This window comes from Polyodon spathula, chromosome 6 (genome assembly GCF_017654505.1).
Source record: "Polyodon spathula isolate WHYD16114869_AA chromosome 6, ASM1765450v1, whole genome shotgun sequence".
NCBI classification, from domain to species: Eukaryota; Metazoa; Chordata; class Actinopteri; order Acipenseriformes; family Polyodontidae; genus Polyodon; species Polyodon spathula.
Window position 1 is genome coordinate 41,359,695 of NC_054539.1, and position 15,977 is coordinate 41,375,671.

General features: G+C 36.4%; 1 protein-coding gene across 1 annotated transcript in view; it reads left to right on the plus strand.

Annotated features, from left to right (window-relative positions):
• Positions 1-15,977, plus strand: part of pcnx2 (pecanex 2) — a 149,816-nt gene that overhangs the window by 85,891 nt on the left and 47,948 nt on the right. Inside the window, exons 20-23 of the mRNA XM_041252858.1 lie at positions 2,918-3,059; positions 3,826-4,003; positions 12,770-12,878; positions 14,790-14,919. Of these exons, the coding sequence (XP_041108792.1) occupies positions 2,918-3,059; positions 3,826-4,003; positions 12,770-12,878; positions 14,790-14,919 (559 nt within the window). The remainder of the gene's footprint in view (positions 1-2,917; positions 3,060-3,825; positions 4,004-12,769; positions 12,879-14,789; positions 14,920-15,977) is intronic.

The window sequence follows — 15,977 nt, forward strand, 5'->3', positions numbered from 1 at the left end:
TTTCAGTTTTTGTCAGTTTTCCATTAACTATGTGAACAACTACAATGCGGTATATAATTTAATGTGATAGTGTCACATTATTCAGCAGGTTTCATTCGACTTTATGAAGCAAAATTAGATAATTCTATGGGGTGATGCAAAACTTTTTTGTGCACAATGTTTTATTTGTTTGGAAACATAAAATAAAAAATAAATATACAATAAATCATAAATACATGCAATCAATATGACACATTAACACTAACCTAAGTACACAAATAGACATCAAACATAGGCATAACAATAGAGAATAATAACAATAGTAACAAAAGTATCAGTTAAATTAAAGTTATGACATGGGGGGTCCTCAGAAAGCAGGGCATTTACAGTACTTGCTGCAGAAGACAGAGGCCCATATTCATAAAAATTACTGTCTCCTTTATCGTGCCAGTAACAGTGTTTAACATGACAGTATTTCATCGGGTGATGCATAAACACTATTTACCACCAGAAAACATAACACACCGTGACGTTGGAATAACGTGCCCTTAGAGACCAATTTTCTCATTAAACATATCATTCATCTGATTCATAAATCTGTCTTGTGCCGTTGAGTGACCCTATCAGCATCATAAATAACACGTGTCTCAGACCAGGCAGAGAATGAGATGCAGCGGTATCATTTCCTAGAATCGTTTCTGCGTTTAGGAACATGTATGTAAGCCAATAGTAATAATAATAACATTTTTAACTTGTCTGAATAGAATAGGCTCCTTACTGTTTGGAAAACATAAATCACGTTTGTAGCCGACTTGCTCTAAGAAAATGCAAGGCTTCGGTGTGCTTGTGTGGACTACATCAACAGGAGTGAGAAGACCCCCACAGATTTGCATTGTATCACTCTGATGTGATTCGTAGCAGGTATCAATTTAACAGTAGCACAATTATTCACCTATGACCACGATACCTGGTGGTGACGTCAGGCCAGGAAGCAAGTAGACAATAGAGTGGTGAGTGAAGTGCTGATGCGCTGGTTTGAAATTGTATGAATCGTTTTTGTTGCCACTGTATTATAATTGTATTCATAATATTTGTGCATAATGATCTGATACTGTGTGTAATGACCAAAAATCTAGCTAGAATGTTCGTTTATAAAATACATAAACCTTTAAATCTAATCATGAAAATAATGCATATATATATATATATATATATATATATATATATTATATATATATATATATATATATATATATATATATATACACACACACACACACACACACACACACACAGTGGCTTGCAAAAGTATTCAGACCCCTGACCAATTCTCTCATATTACTGAATTACAAATGGTACATTGAAATTTCGTTCTGTTCGATATTTTATTTTAAAACACTTAAACTCAAAATCAATTATTGTAAGGTGACATTGGTTTTATGTTGGGAAATATTTTTAAGAAAAATAAAAAACTGAAATATCTTGCTTGCATAAGTATTCAACCCCCACACATTAATATTTGGTAAAGCCACCTTTCGCTGCAATAACAGCTTTAAGTCTTTTGGGGTAAGTATGTACCAGCTTTGCACACAGTGTCGGAGTGATTTTGGCCCATTCTTCTTGGCAGATTTGCTCCAGGTTGTTCAGGTTGGTTGGACGACGCTTGTGGACCGCAATTTTCAAATAGTGCCACAGATTCTCAATGGGATTGAGATCAGGACTTTGACTGGGCCACTGTAGGACATTCACCTTTTTGTTCTTGAGCCACTCCAATGTTGCTTTGGCCTTGTGCTTGGGATCATTGTCCTGCTGAAAGGTGAATTTCCTCCCAAGCTTCAGTTTTTTAGCGAACTGAAGCAGATTCTCTTGCAGTATTTTCCTGTATTTTGCTCCATCCATTCTTCCTTCAATTGTAACAAGATGCCCAGTCCCTGCTGATGAGAAGCATCCCCACAGCATGATGCTGCCACCACCATACTTCACTGTAGGGATGGTGTGTCTTGAGGCATGGGCAGTGTTAGGTTTGCGCCACACATAGCGCTTTGAGTTTTGGCCAAAAAGCTCTATCTTGGTCTCATCTGACCACAAAACCTTTTCCCACATTGCAGCTGGGCCACTGTCATGCTTTCTGGCAAACTCCAGACGCGCTTTCAGATGGTACTTTTTGAGTAACGGCTTCTTTCTTGCCACCCTCCCATACAGGCCAGTGTTATGCAGAGCTCTTGATATGGTTGACTGGTGCACCATTACTCCACTCCCAGCCACTGAACTCTGTAGCTCCTTCAAAGTGATTGTTGGCCTCTCTGTGGCTTCTCTCACAAGTCTCCTTCTTGTTTGAGCTTTGAGTTTTGAGGGACGGCCTTTTCTTGGCAGTGCCTTGGTGCTGGGATGCAGCTTCCACTTCCTGATTATTGATCCAACTGTGCTCACTGGGATATCCAAACACTTGGATATTATTTTGTACCATTTCCCTAATCTATGCATTTGTATTACTTTATCTCTAATTTCTGTAGAATGCTCTTTGGTCTTAATTTTCTTTCAGATTCACAGCCTTACCAATGATCCTTCAACAGTGGGGTTTTTATCCAGAAAATGTGACAGCAACTTTAATGGTTCACAGGTGGAGGCCAATGGTAAGGTAATTGTGTCCTCGTTAGGGCAATTTCTTTCATCGGTGCAAACTGGAAGCTTCCACAGCACAGGGGTTGAATACTTATGCAAGCAAGATATTTCAGTTTTTTATTTTTCTTAAAATATCAAACAGAAAGAAATTTCAATATACCATTTGAAATTCGGTAATATGAGAGAATTGGCCAGGGGTCTGAATACTTTTGCAAGGCACTGTATATATATATATATATATATATATATATATATATATATATATATATATATATATATATATATATATATATATATGTCTTTTTTCAAATTTCAGATGATGCCCAGTTGATGTGGTTTGAGCGGCTCTGTGTGTGTCTTCTTTGTTTTGAAAAATATATAATTTACCCAGCCATAATCCTCAGTGCTGTCACCAATGATGGGTTTTCTCTCAGCCATCACAAGAGGCTGGGTATTCAGTAAGTACTTCATTTTGTTTGCTATAATCACTCAGCTTCCAGGTAACAAATGGATGAGGGGGAAAAATCCATTAACACAACTTGCTTTCATTTTAGTCTGAAGCAAGCATTATATTAAGGAAAGCATTGGCACTGTTAATGAAACATGGGAGATAATGCTGTAAGTGGAGAGAAAAAACAAATAAATGGCTTTAATTTTCTTTCCTTATTGGGGGATGGCGCAGCATGTTAAGTCACTGACCTTTCATACATCTCTGGAGGTCTGGAAAACTAATTTGGCTTTGAAATAGTGGGCATCCACCAGTGGATATTAGTTCCAAAATGAGCACAATATTTAGCACAATTCATCAGTCTGCTTGAGAACTGAAAGAAACATTGCCTAAGAGTTTATTTTCTTTCCTTCAAAGAAAGAGCGGAAAGACTTTGTCTTTGACACTGTTTCTTAAACAAATATTTCACTTGATTTACAGTAGTGACCTTAATTTGTTCTTAACATGATGAGAACAAACATGGTCAATATATTGTCCAAACCATGTGATTTATAGCTGTGTAGTTCACAGTGTTTGGTCTGTGTAGCAGGGAGAGACTTGTACAGGTTCACTGAACAGTCAGTAAAAACCATGTCCAGATGTTGTGTTAACGCTGTATACATTTGTTAACACATATTTCCAGAAACATTCCAAAGCACTGAGACCAAACAACACTGATAACTACGCCCTCAGAAATGCCTTCGTTTAATCTCTTGAATTTCTGTATTTTCTTCCAGCTGCGATGTTTTACTGATGACAGTTGCTGGGATGAAGCTTCTCCGCTCCTCATTTTGTAATCCCAGCTACCAGTTTGTAACACTGATATTCACCATCGTCTTCTTCGAGTTTGACTACAGCAAAATCTCTGAGACATTTCTAATCAACTTTTTTATGATGTCAATTGTATTTCATAAGGTAGGTTTTAAAAATAAGGATTAATATATGAACTCCTTGTTGAAACTCCAGATATAAAACCTACAAAAATACATACTTTTCACTTTTGTTCTATATATTTCAAGATGATCTTCACTTTATTAAAAATGCATTCATAGTAATTCGGTAATAGCTTGTTCAGATTAAATGGAGGTGGTAGATATTGACATGACTCCTATCATTCCACCAGCTGGTTATTAATTTGGAAATGTGGATAAAAAACTTCTAAACAATTGTAGCCCTATTCACCAATCCATACATTTAAATATATTTTCATATGTACCCATAGAAGTGGAGAGGATTATAAAACATCATAAACTTGGCAGTACTTTATTGGAAATCAAAGGTAGCATTTCAGAAAATGTACAGAATGGGGGAAAAGGTGACAAAAAAATAAAAATGTGGAAAAAAAACCAGAAGGTTCTTTGAATTATGTGTTTCTGGAAGTCGGGAACTTTTCATGAAACTAGCTGTTAAAGAAGCCAACAACAACAACATAGAACAGTTCATGGTTATCCAAATTGTTTAAATCATCAAAACAGACCTAAACTATTCTTTTCATTACCTCTGAAGTTAATCTTCATAAATAGGGTGACATTTATATTGAATCTCAATTCAAAAATGCTTATGGGGTGTACACTTATGAAAGCATTTGTCTACTTTAGACTAACATTTCAACAAGCAATCATTATCAATGTCTTTATATGTTATAAGCAGGGGTTCATATAACTGGTACACACGTACACATGCAGACCAGTACATTTTTAACAGGAAATCATTTTTATAAAACATGACGCTGCTCATGCTTGCAGGGTGAGCCATACCTGTCTGACCTCTAGATTTTTTCCTGAAGACTCAGGGTCTCCGGGCTTTGTCAGTGATCTCTGGCAGGATTCCAATTTAACTACAGTCCCTACCTGCTAGCATCATCATTGGCTGTTTCAAGTTTTTATGAAAATAATGGAGAGTGATAGGTGGAACTACTCCAGTTCATAGGATCAATAATTTTCTTTTAATGGGAACTTGAAACAACCAGTGATAGCAGGGATCTCTGTTAAGCCGTCCATTCAGAGAAGAGGGATGTAGTTACGGGGAGTGGCATCAAGGAAGTTAGCTGACTGAGTGGGAGTGAGAGGAGGTGTCGATGTTTGAAAGCTGTTACATTTAAATGTGAATTTCAAAAAAATTATTTTGACGATTTTACTTAAAATAATATTTGTTTCGGCCTCAGTTGTATCCTGATATAAATACCGTTGTGCCGTCAAGCTAACGTGTTCAACAACACTAATAAAGTACAAAGTGTTTGGGTTTTTGCATTTGAATTCCCAGGGTGGCAATATGGTGGGGTAGGATATTGAAATACATAGAGAATGGGTGATGATTTGTTACACATTGTAATAACCAGCAATACAGACTTCTACTTAAACATTCAGAAACTATTGTTGTGGTCTCTGACACTGTCATGCCAGTGGTTTGAACTGTCAGAGGAGTAGGTGGAGCTAAACAGTGGCTTGGATGATGACCCCTCATTTTGGTGTGTACCAAACCATTTTTGCTGGTACTCATGTGAGACCCTAATAATAAAGGTTGTGTGACCCCTGGTTATAAGCAGATATTCTAGGAATGCCAAATAGAGAAAAATATAGAATTTCTATTGTTGTTTATGGGATTTTTATTTAATTTTTTTTTTCCCTGTGGTAACAAAATCAGTAAAGTTTTCAACACCAGTAAATTAGTTTTATGTTTACAAAAACTGGGTTATTTTCAAAAAGTGTAACGTTCATTGTGAAAGTATTTGTTACCCAGTTACATATGTATTTTCAAAACATAGTAGAGTAATATTCCTTTAAAGCAAGTTGGTCGTTTTATGTTACCATAAAACATGTATTAACCTCTACTCTGCTTAGTGCCTTATGGCGCTCTGTGCCTCAGCAATTTTGTGATTTTAGGAGTTGGCTGTTTTACATCAAAATTACCATATGTTCCCTTTTAGGTACCCCAGACAAACTATATATTGTTTGTTTGTTTTTTTTGTCAGTTTTCATTGGTATCAAATTTTTGTAAGTTTTGTTGGTCATGTGATATAAACTGTAAACAAAATGAAACTTTTTCATAGAATGTATTATACTTACAAGTACCGTGAAAAAGTATTTGCCCCCTGTCTGATTTTCTGCATTTTTGCACATTTTTCACATTGAATTTGTTCAAATCGTTTGTGGGTTGTAGTAGTATATAGAGGGCATCTGAGAGAAAAAATTACACCAAAGTTTGGTGCTTCTTTCATTTGTTTAGTGTTGAAGGTAATCAAACATGCAATCTTCAGGTTTAAAAAAGTTATTGCCCCTCTAGTTAACTCAACCCAATTAAAGGGATAATTAGGGTCAGCTGTTTGAATACTTTGGTTAACAATCAAGTCTGATTTGGGCCAGCCCTGCCCAATATAAATCTGACTAACTTTGGCCCTTACCATCGGAGTGAAGTTGTGGGCACACAGGTTCTAGAGGCACATCATGCCATGATCAAAAGAAATTCCTGAAGACCTCTGGAAAAAAAAAAAGTTGTTGATGTCTATCAGTCTGGAAAGGGTTACAAAGCCATTTCTAAGGCTCTGGGGCTCCACCAAACCACAGTCAGAGCCATATTGTCAAAATGGAGAAAGTTTGGGGCAGTAGTGAATCTTCCCAGGAGTGGCCATCCTGCCAAAATCTCTCCAAGAGCAAGGTGTAAAATCGTCCAGGAAGTCACAAAGAACCCTAGAACAACATCCAGGGATCTGCAGGCCTCTCTCGCCTCGGCTAAGGTCAGTGTCATCATCAGAAAGACACTGGGCAAAAATGGGATTCATGGCAGAGTAGCAAGGCATAAACCACTGCTCACTAAGAAGAACATGAATGCTTGTCTCAAGTTTGCCAAAAAGCACCTGGATGATCCTCAAGAGTTCTGGAACAATGTTCTATGGACAGATGAGTCAAAAGTGGAACTTTTTGGCCAACATGGGCCCCGTTATGTCTGGCGAAAACCAAACACTGCATTCCACAGTAAGAACCTCATACCAACGGTCAAGCATGGTGGTGGTAGTGTCATGATTTGGGGATGCTTTGCTGCATCAGGACCTGGATGACTTGCCATCATTGAAGGAACCATGAATTCTGCTCTGTATCAGAGAATTCTACAGGAGAATGTCAAGCTATTGTCTGTGAGCTGAAGCTGAAGCACAGCTGGTCTACATCAGCATGGTTGAAGAACAAGAAATTTAAAGTTTTGGTCAAAGTCCAGACCTAAACCCCATTGAGATGTTGTGGCAGGACCTGAAACAAGCAGTTTATGCTCAAACCCACAAATGTCAAAGAGTTGAAGGAGTGGACCAAAATTCCTCCACGGCGCTGTGAGAGACTGATCAATAACTACAGGAAGCATTTGGTTGCAGTTATTGCTGCTAAAGGTGGCGTAACCAGTTATTGAGTCTAAGGGGGTGATTACTTTTTCACACAGGGGCATTGGGTGTTGCATAACTTTCTTTAATAAATAAATGAAATAAGTATCAAAATTTTGTGTTATTTGTTCACTCAGGGTCCCTTTTATCTAATATTAGATTTTGGTTGAAGATCTGATAACATTCAGTTTCAGTTAGTGTCCCCTTGTTTCATGAAAAAAGTGCCATGACATGTAGGTGTAGATCCCCTTCCACATGATTTACAACGTGGACGGCGTATCAGTCTTCAAAACCCACTTTACATGATTTGTTCGTTTTTACGACAAACACTGAAAAATTCCTTCACGCACGAAACACCGTCGTCTGTCATAAAGTCTCAAAGTTCGTATACATTAATACCCGCAAGACGTATTTCAGAGTTTCCCCCGACTGAATTAGTGGTATAATGCAAAATTTGTTGCTGGTCGCTTGAAATTCGTATTAGTGAGAATTGACTGTCCTCCTGCAAGTATTATAACTTGTCAATGTGGCACCATGATTTATTTTGTGTTAATTGTCTAGGCTGCCAAGTTAATAATAATAATCATTTTTTCAGATCTTTCACGTTTAAAATATTTTTTTATTTGCATTGTCACACCAACGTTTACAAAAAAATAAACGTGGTTTAATTATGTGTTTTAGTTTGTTACCGGTTTAATCCTCGTCTAAATGCAAATACACACATGGTATGCCATCGGATTGTGACGATTTCAATGATGACACAAAATACAATGATTCTTGGTTGTAAATCTCCCTCCTGACCTGTGAATTTGAATTCACGGATCCACATGACCCGGGTAAAATGAGACAGGACAGGGGTGAACACTGTTTTTATGTTACCAGAAGGGAAACGATGTGGCAGCCAACATTTAGAGGGAGCACTGGACACTTAGTTGCCGGACGGGACTGTCAAGAATGTCAAGACTCCATCAAAAGGTCGATCCTTTCCCCACCCTTTTTTGCTACGTAATTGCGTAACTGGAGACCCCTTTGCTACACCGTCGGTGTCTAACCTCACCGTCACTTTTGAGCAAATGTTCCCTTGTTATACACTGCTTATTTTCCCTAACCTCTTAGCGTTAGACAAGGATCTTCCCGACAATCTCTGGGTCAACACATTCATTATATATCAAACCAAACAAACAGTGAAACATTATACAGAACAAATACTTAACGATCCACCATTGTGTAATTACTCGCACGGCATTGGCCTTGTTGGGTAGTGATATTATTGTTTATTTTTTGGGACTGAAATAGTGGTGTGTTGTTTGACCATGCAGAATCGTGGGTCCCTGACTTTTGGACACCCCCGTCTATAATAACAAATAAAAAACCCTGACTTTAGGGCAACAACAAATGTACACCGTCATGTGTAACAATACAAAACGGCCCCCTAATCAAACAAAGCAACGATTGTATTTTGGGAAACCTTTAATATTTATTGTTGGGAAAGGTTAATGTGTAGCCTACCCCAAAACATTAGTGTTATTTCAGTGCTGTCCATAGTTCTAGCTGGTTGCGTGTGATTTGACCACCTCACACATTTAATCACGAGACGACAACGTATTTAAATGGGGTAGGGCTTACGTAATCGACCGGGGTTTACTCCGTTCCGTATTTTCGACCATCCCGTAAATTAACCATTTAGGCAAGGCGTGCTGCCACAAGACTTTGGGAGTTTCACCCATCTGTCATCGTGTCTAATTGTCAGATTAGACATTCGTGGAGGGGAGGTTTACCCGATGGAGTTAACTTCAATTCCGTTCAATAGGCAAAATTTGGACCCTCCGTTGCTGTGCACAACTGATTAACTAACTGTCTTGAAAATATTTTAATAATAATTTCTGCCGATATTTTTGGTTATATATATTGACTGACTTTTGACCGAGTTATATCCTTTTCTATATAATATATAATATATATATATATATATATATATATATATATATATATATATATATATATATAATATATATATATATGTTTTTCCTATATTACTGCCAAGTTTATTATACAATGGATACAAACAATTGTATGTAATTAATATCACAAATTTCACGGAAACCATGTAGTTGACTTCCTACCGTGAAACATATGCATTATATTTTCCTTACAGTATTTTACATTACTTTACTCTTCACCTCCCCTCCCCTGTTGATTTCATACTTTTATCAAGGTTTGGTTTGTGAATCATTTGGTTTGTGTATCATTTGGTTATTATGGCAACAAGGTCAAACAAACACTGGCTTCATGATTGGTGAATTCCTCATATTGTACAATGACATTTCTACATGCTACAAGAATTGCACAGTGTGTATAAAGAAAAAAACAAAAGCTTCATTTTTGTCACTTCAGGATTGCTGTTAACGTTTATCCCATGTTTAATATTTGGGAATTATTATTGAGAATTACACAGTCATTTTAATTGATGTGTCGACATAAGTTTTATAGGTTTGTCATTCAAGGTTGTTTTTAATCTGTTTTGTCTGCTTGTTACTTTTTTTTTTTTTTTGCAGCCAACACAGACCATTTTAAACGACTTGTACAGTACTTGTGTACAGTCTGCAGCAGGAAGTAACAGTTAGTGACAATGTTGTGAAACCCAAAGGTTGTTTAAATAACTTTTCTGTTACACACTTTTTGCTTTTCTGTAAAGAAAAGTCATTCTCTTTAGCTTTTTATTATTAATAAAATGCTTTTCCCAGAAGACCAGCAGACAAATCTCCATTCCTTGGGGTACTTTTAGCAAACAGTGGTACCATGCATACATATTTCATACTAATGCATTCAAACCACATTGTCAGTAAATGAAACCTGTCCTCTAGTTGCTCGTAATGATTCATGGCATTAAATATAAATCCCAAAAGAAGCCCTGATATCAATACTTACCTTTTATACTAAGCAACAAATAAGAACCTGAGTAAAATATAGATGAAAGAAGGTACAATTTTGGTGGTTAAAATCAAAGTTATAAATCACTTAGAATACTTAATGCTGAAAGCTTTCAGAGATTTGGTTAAATCTACTGTTAGGAAAATATTGTCAATGTTTTTACTGTTTTTCAACAGAAAGGCAAGCCAATGAGTAATTCAAGTTCTTTAAGTAAGTTAAAGCTTTGATAATAGGGTTGTGTAAGAACAATGCACTGCAATACTATTTAAAACATTTAGAAACAATACAAAATAATAATTATTTTGTGTTAAATGAAGGCTAGTAGTGTGTTGAGTATAATAATAATAATAATAATAATAGAGTATAATAATATAATAATATATAATAATATTTCATATTTTAATTTTTAGAATTCTTCACAGTCACATTAACAAAAAAATAATTTTTTAATACCACAAACGTTTTAGTATCACAAAGACGAGGTTATAACTAAGAGACAAATATTGATATATCTATATATATATATATATATATATTATCATATATTTATATATATATATATATATATATATATATACAATCGAATAAACTGGTTCAAATTGTACCACAAGTTTAGCATCATCCAACAGAATTAATACATTTTGCTTCTTAAAGTCGAATGAAACCTGCTGAATAATTTGATGTTAACATATGGAATTACGCACCACTTTGTAGTTTTCCATATACTTTAACGACAAAAATGTGACATTTAGAAATCTAAGATGAAATACTGTACTATAGCTGAGGCTTCCGGTAGACTTTTGTAATTTCATTTTGTAGTTTCTTTGATTACATGATGTTACATTAAATAAAATGAAATTAATTAAATTAAATCTAAATTATGTTCGTATAGTTATTTTTAAAATTATGTCTCAATCCTAAAATTCTAGGAAATGCAAAACTTTTGGCCATAGCTGTATATGTGGAGTAGGTGGGGCTGAAAAAAGTCATAACCTCACATGATTTGATTAGATTGAGGGAGGCTGTTCATTTCCGGCAGTTTGGACATGCCAGACAAGCTCAATGCCAGATAAAGGCAGATTTAGAGAAAAATAATAATTACTTAATACTGGAGCAACAGAAACCAGAACAAGTTATTATGGTAGTATGGTTGAAACATCTTAGAACGATAGTCGCATCTATATATATATATATATATATATATATATATATATATATATATATATATATATATATATATATTACATTTCTCCCTGTGGCCACCACATTTTTTTGAGAACCATTGACCCCTATAATATCTCACAATTTGTGAACCTACTATTAACCCTTCAACGTTATAAGCTGGCTTATCCTACTGAGAAACAGTAATGAGCTGATCCCATGTTCACAATATCAACAGAGCGACAAACAAAATGTACACTTTTTTTCTGTAGATGTTCTGTTGTTAAATCCTGCCTACAAGCCTGCCTCCAGGTGGATGTTCTATGGCAAACATATCACTGGAATCCCAAGAATTCCAATTAGTAAAGATTTAATTCAGCGAAAACATGAATACATTTTTATTTGCATGTGTTGCTGAGTCTAATTTGCAGTTGTGAATTACTGCATTTTCTGGTTGTCGGGTTCTCTTAAGTGTCTGGATTTGTTTCAGCCAAGAAAGTTGAAGAGAATGAGGGAAGCGAGGCATGCTCCACATATCCCTATTAATGCAAAAACTATCCCTTGAAGCATTCCTGTTTGAACGGTAGCGCATGAAGCCGTGATTCCTATTTTATTACAATTTGTTGGTGACAGTTCTTTATAGTAATTTAAGGTAGAGCCTTTTTATATCATTTGGTTACTCCTTTCAGTTCCCACCAGGTATATTTCCTTAATTCTGTACTGTGTGACACAGAATACATTTATGAATATTGTTTTAGTTATGCATTTTAGAAGCAAGGTGACAAATTATTTCCCTCATTGATTTAACCCCAACAACTTACCCATTCCCTTGTCATGAAGTTTGTTTCCTCCTCCTTGAATAATTAAGTGCTTGATTGGAACAAAGTCTTGCCAGGGCCAAGCTTGCTTTCCCCTAATCTATTGTAGGTTCTGGTATCCAACTTTTGAGTTCTAGACAGGTTGCATCAATGAAGGCTTTATTTAGGTAACCCAAAACCTCATATTTTATTATATTTTGCATGGAAATTTGTTACCAAAAGTTATTCCCCAAATTAACCTATTCTACCTTAATGTAGGTCACATCCGTCAACTTTTTCATGGTACTGACACCTGACTGGATCTTTTAATATAGAAGAGAAGATCAGAAGAGATACAATGCTAACTGATCTCAGGTATGTAGTTATCCAGGCTCAATATGTGACTGTTTGTTTGTTTTTCTGCAGCTCAGGGATCTGCTTCACAAGTTACAATTCATCATGGTGTACATTGCTCCTTGGCAGATCGCATGGGGAAGTGCATTTCATGCTTTTGCTCAACCCTTTGCCATACCTCGTATCCTTTTTTTATTAATCAGTACTGAGGATGAGGGGTAGATATTTATAGAGGAGAGCCTTGAAAAAAATATGTTCTTTAGCTCGTATTGGTTGAGGGAATGAGATTGGAAAGTTTCCCATAACAAACTGAAAACTGGGTTGTGTAAAACTGTAAAGAAAATATACAGTTTGGACTGTGAACTTTGGTGTAAGCATTGCCATTTAGATAAGCAAGATGTGCCTGTTAGTTCAGTCATATCTGTTGGTCTGCTGTACAAAGCTTTAAAATGAAACCCTCATTCTTTAATAATATGGTTCCATTGTGACTCAGCATGTTAGTTTCTAATGTTAAACATGAGTCTGACAGAATGTGTGCATGTTTGGATGTTGAATTCTGTGGAATCCAGTTCATTCCTCACCAGTAGTTTGGTGGCTGTTAGATTCATGTGTGATAATACTGGTGTTTTCTGGTTGTCTCGTCATATAAAAAAACACCATCACACACTAAAGGGAACCTTTAAAGGCAATGTTTTAGAGAAGCCAAGGACTGAATGAACATGGAGAAAACAACCCAGAATTGAAAAAACAATTAGTTTATATGTTGGTACTGACTTGGGTGTAGCACTTAAAACTAGTATTATGGAAACTCAGATTAAAACTCTTTGTGCTGAATTTGCTCTGTGAATCTATAATTTTACCCCTGTCAATACATTACCTTTTACAATAATTGAAACAGTTGCTTTACAATTAAATCATTATAAACACATTAGTAACCAAATTAGATTGTGGGCCCTAAAACTTAACAGTTTCAAAAATGCCAAACATTCAAATAACTCATAAGTTAAAATGTTGTGAAGGAGGCCCACTACTGATAACTGTGCAATCATGACAATTCTAGGACAAACCTTATCTATCGTTTGTACTAATTCATATAAATAAAATCTGAAGGTAACCTTAGTGGCTCATCCAGTAAAATGACCAACTGCATGAGTACAGGCTGTGAATACAAGTAGGACCTTGTTGATTCAAATCCTGGTCATGCTGAGTTGCAGATCTTGGCTGGGGACCTGCAAGGAGTAGTTACTGGTCAGACAGCCCACAGTCAAGTTGGAGACTTCCCAGGCTGGGCCCTAATTTAGGACTGGAGATAGGATGACAGCAGGAATTGAGGTTAAGTCAAGAACTGTACATTTTTGTCATTCTACCAAAAATAAAAGAACTGGAACATGTGAAAAACTGAAGTTGAATGATCTTAATTACATATTGACCACATTTTTACAACTAAATCTGATTGACTTTACTTGATTAGGGTTTTACATGAAGGTCTATGTTTTGGATTATTCTTCTTTTAATTAAAATGAATGTACTTCATAAAACCTTTATGCCATACAAATCATGTTGCTTCACAGATCCTCACAACTGGAGTGTTCAAATGATGATAGTCAATATTAATTAGAAACATTTGCTGGGTGCCAGCTCATGTCAAGCCAGTTGTGAAGTACAATTTTGTAAAAAAAGGAGGCTGTCTGGAACACTTATCACATCACCACCTCACGTTCCAAAAACAATCAAACAACACCAGCCCAGTTCTGAAAGCTCAAATGACAAGCACCAGTTTAAGACTTAAGAACAGAAAATTGACTGTTTTTCTGGATGTATTTATTCAAAAAATATTTAATTGGTTCAAAATCAAAATAAGCAGAATACTATACGGAACAAAAATATATTTTTATGCCTATGTATATCCTAGCTACACATTGTTTTCATGGTTTAATGCACCCACAGTTACTTACAGCACAGAAAATACCATTGGTAAGTAATAAATTTGTTGTAACACTGCACTGTATTCTGTAAATGTTTTACTGCAAATATGTTGTATGACCCAAACCTGTTTCTTTCAAGGTAATTATTCCTTTACCAAACAGTTCAGATTCGGCCATGCTTTTGCTTCAAACCTTTGTGACAACACTTTTCTACACTCCACTGAGTCCGTTTCTTGGCAGTGCCATCTTTATTACTTCATACCCAAGACCGGTGAAGTTCTGGGAAAGAAACTATAAGTAAGGAATAGTTATGCAATTCTTATTACTCTATACGCATCCTGAGGAGTTGAACCTATTTATCCTAGAACAAAGAAGGGTTAGTGGAAACTTGATCAAAGATACTAAAAGGAATCAACAAAGTTAATCCTAGTCCCTATTTCAAGAGCATATGGAATGGGTTACCAAGCTTTGTGTAGCGATCATTGGGACTCTTTAACAGTTGACTGAGTGGAGGGTCCCCGAGTGGCTCACCTGGTAAAAGCACGGCCACGTGGTGTGCTGGGTGAGTCATACAGTCAGGGGAGTGCAGGTTTGCGTCCTTGCTGTGTGAAGTCACTGGTCTTCGCTGGGGATTCTGGAGGGAGCATCGCATTGACGGTGCTCCCGCGGGTTATGGAGGCAAGACTGTTTCTGCTCATCATGCTACTGTGGACCCTACCAGTCAGGCATATAGTGAGCTTGGGCTGACACCTGCAGGGCTGGCCTTTGTCCTGCAGAGGCCAGTAGCTTGTTGACATCCACTTTCAAGTTCCTGGGAGTAGAAGAGGAAGCTGGCTTGGTTGTGGGATCGGAGGATACCCACTGAACTTCAGTTCTCCTGAGCTGTGTGGGAAATTTCTGCGGTAAGGGAGAAAATATTGGACATTTTAAATTGGGGAAGAAATCGGGGGTTACATAATTAGGCAGTCTAGTATTTTGTAACTGTTGAATTGAAATTAAGTATGAAAACAAAAACAATAAGGGGCTTATGAGTTGTAGGAAATAAATGATTGGTCAGCAGCACTAAGTTCCAACTGAAATATACAAAATATAACACATGACCGCAGTCCATTTCCTTTGTAATTTCCTTCCATTTTGCAAGTTTGACCTGAGCTGATTAAAAATTCATATCCAAAAACATGTCTTTTAGTGTTGCCTAAAAATGCACAAAGAATATGGCATGATGATCTGGGAAGCAGTGGGAGAGCTGGTGTGAAGCAATACATAAAAGAAGGCCTTTATCTTGTAAATGTCAGCTGCTACTGATAGATTTTTTTTCAATTTCATTTGAGACAGTAATGGAAACAGCCCGGATC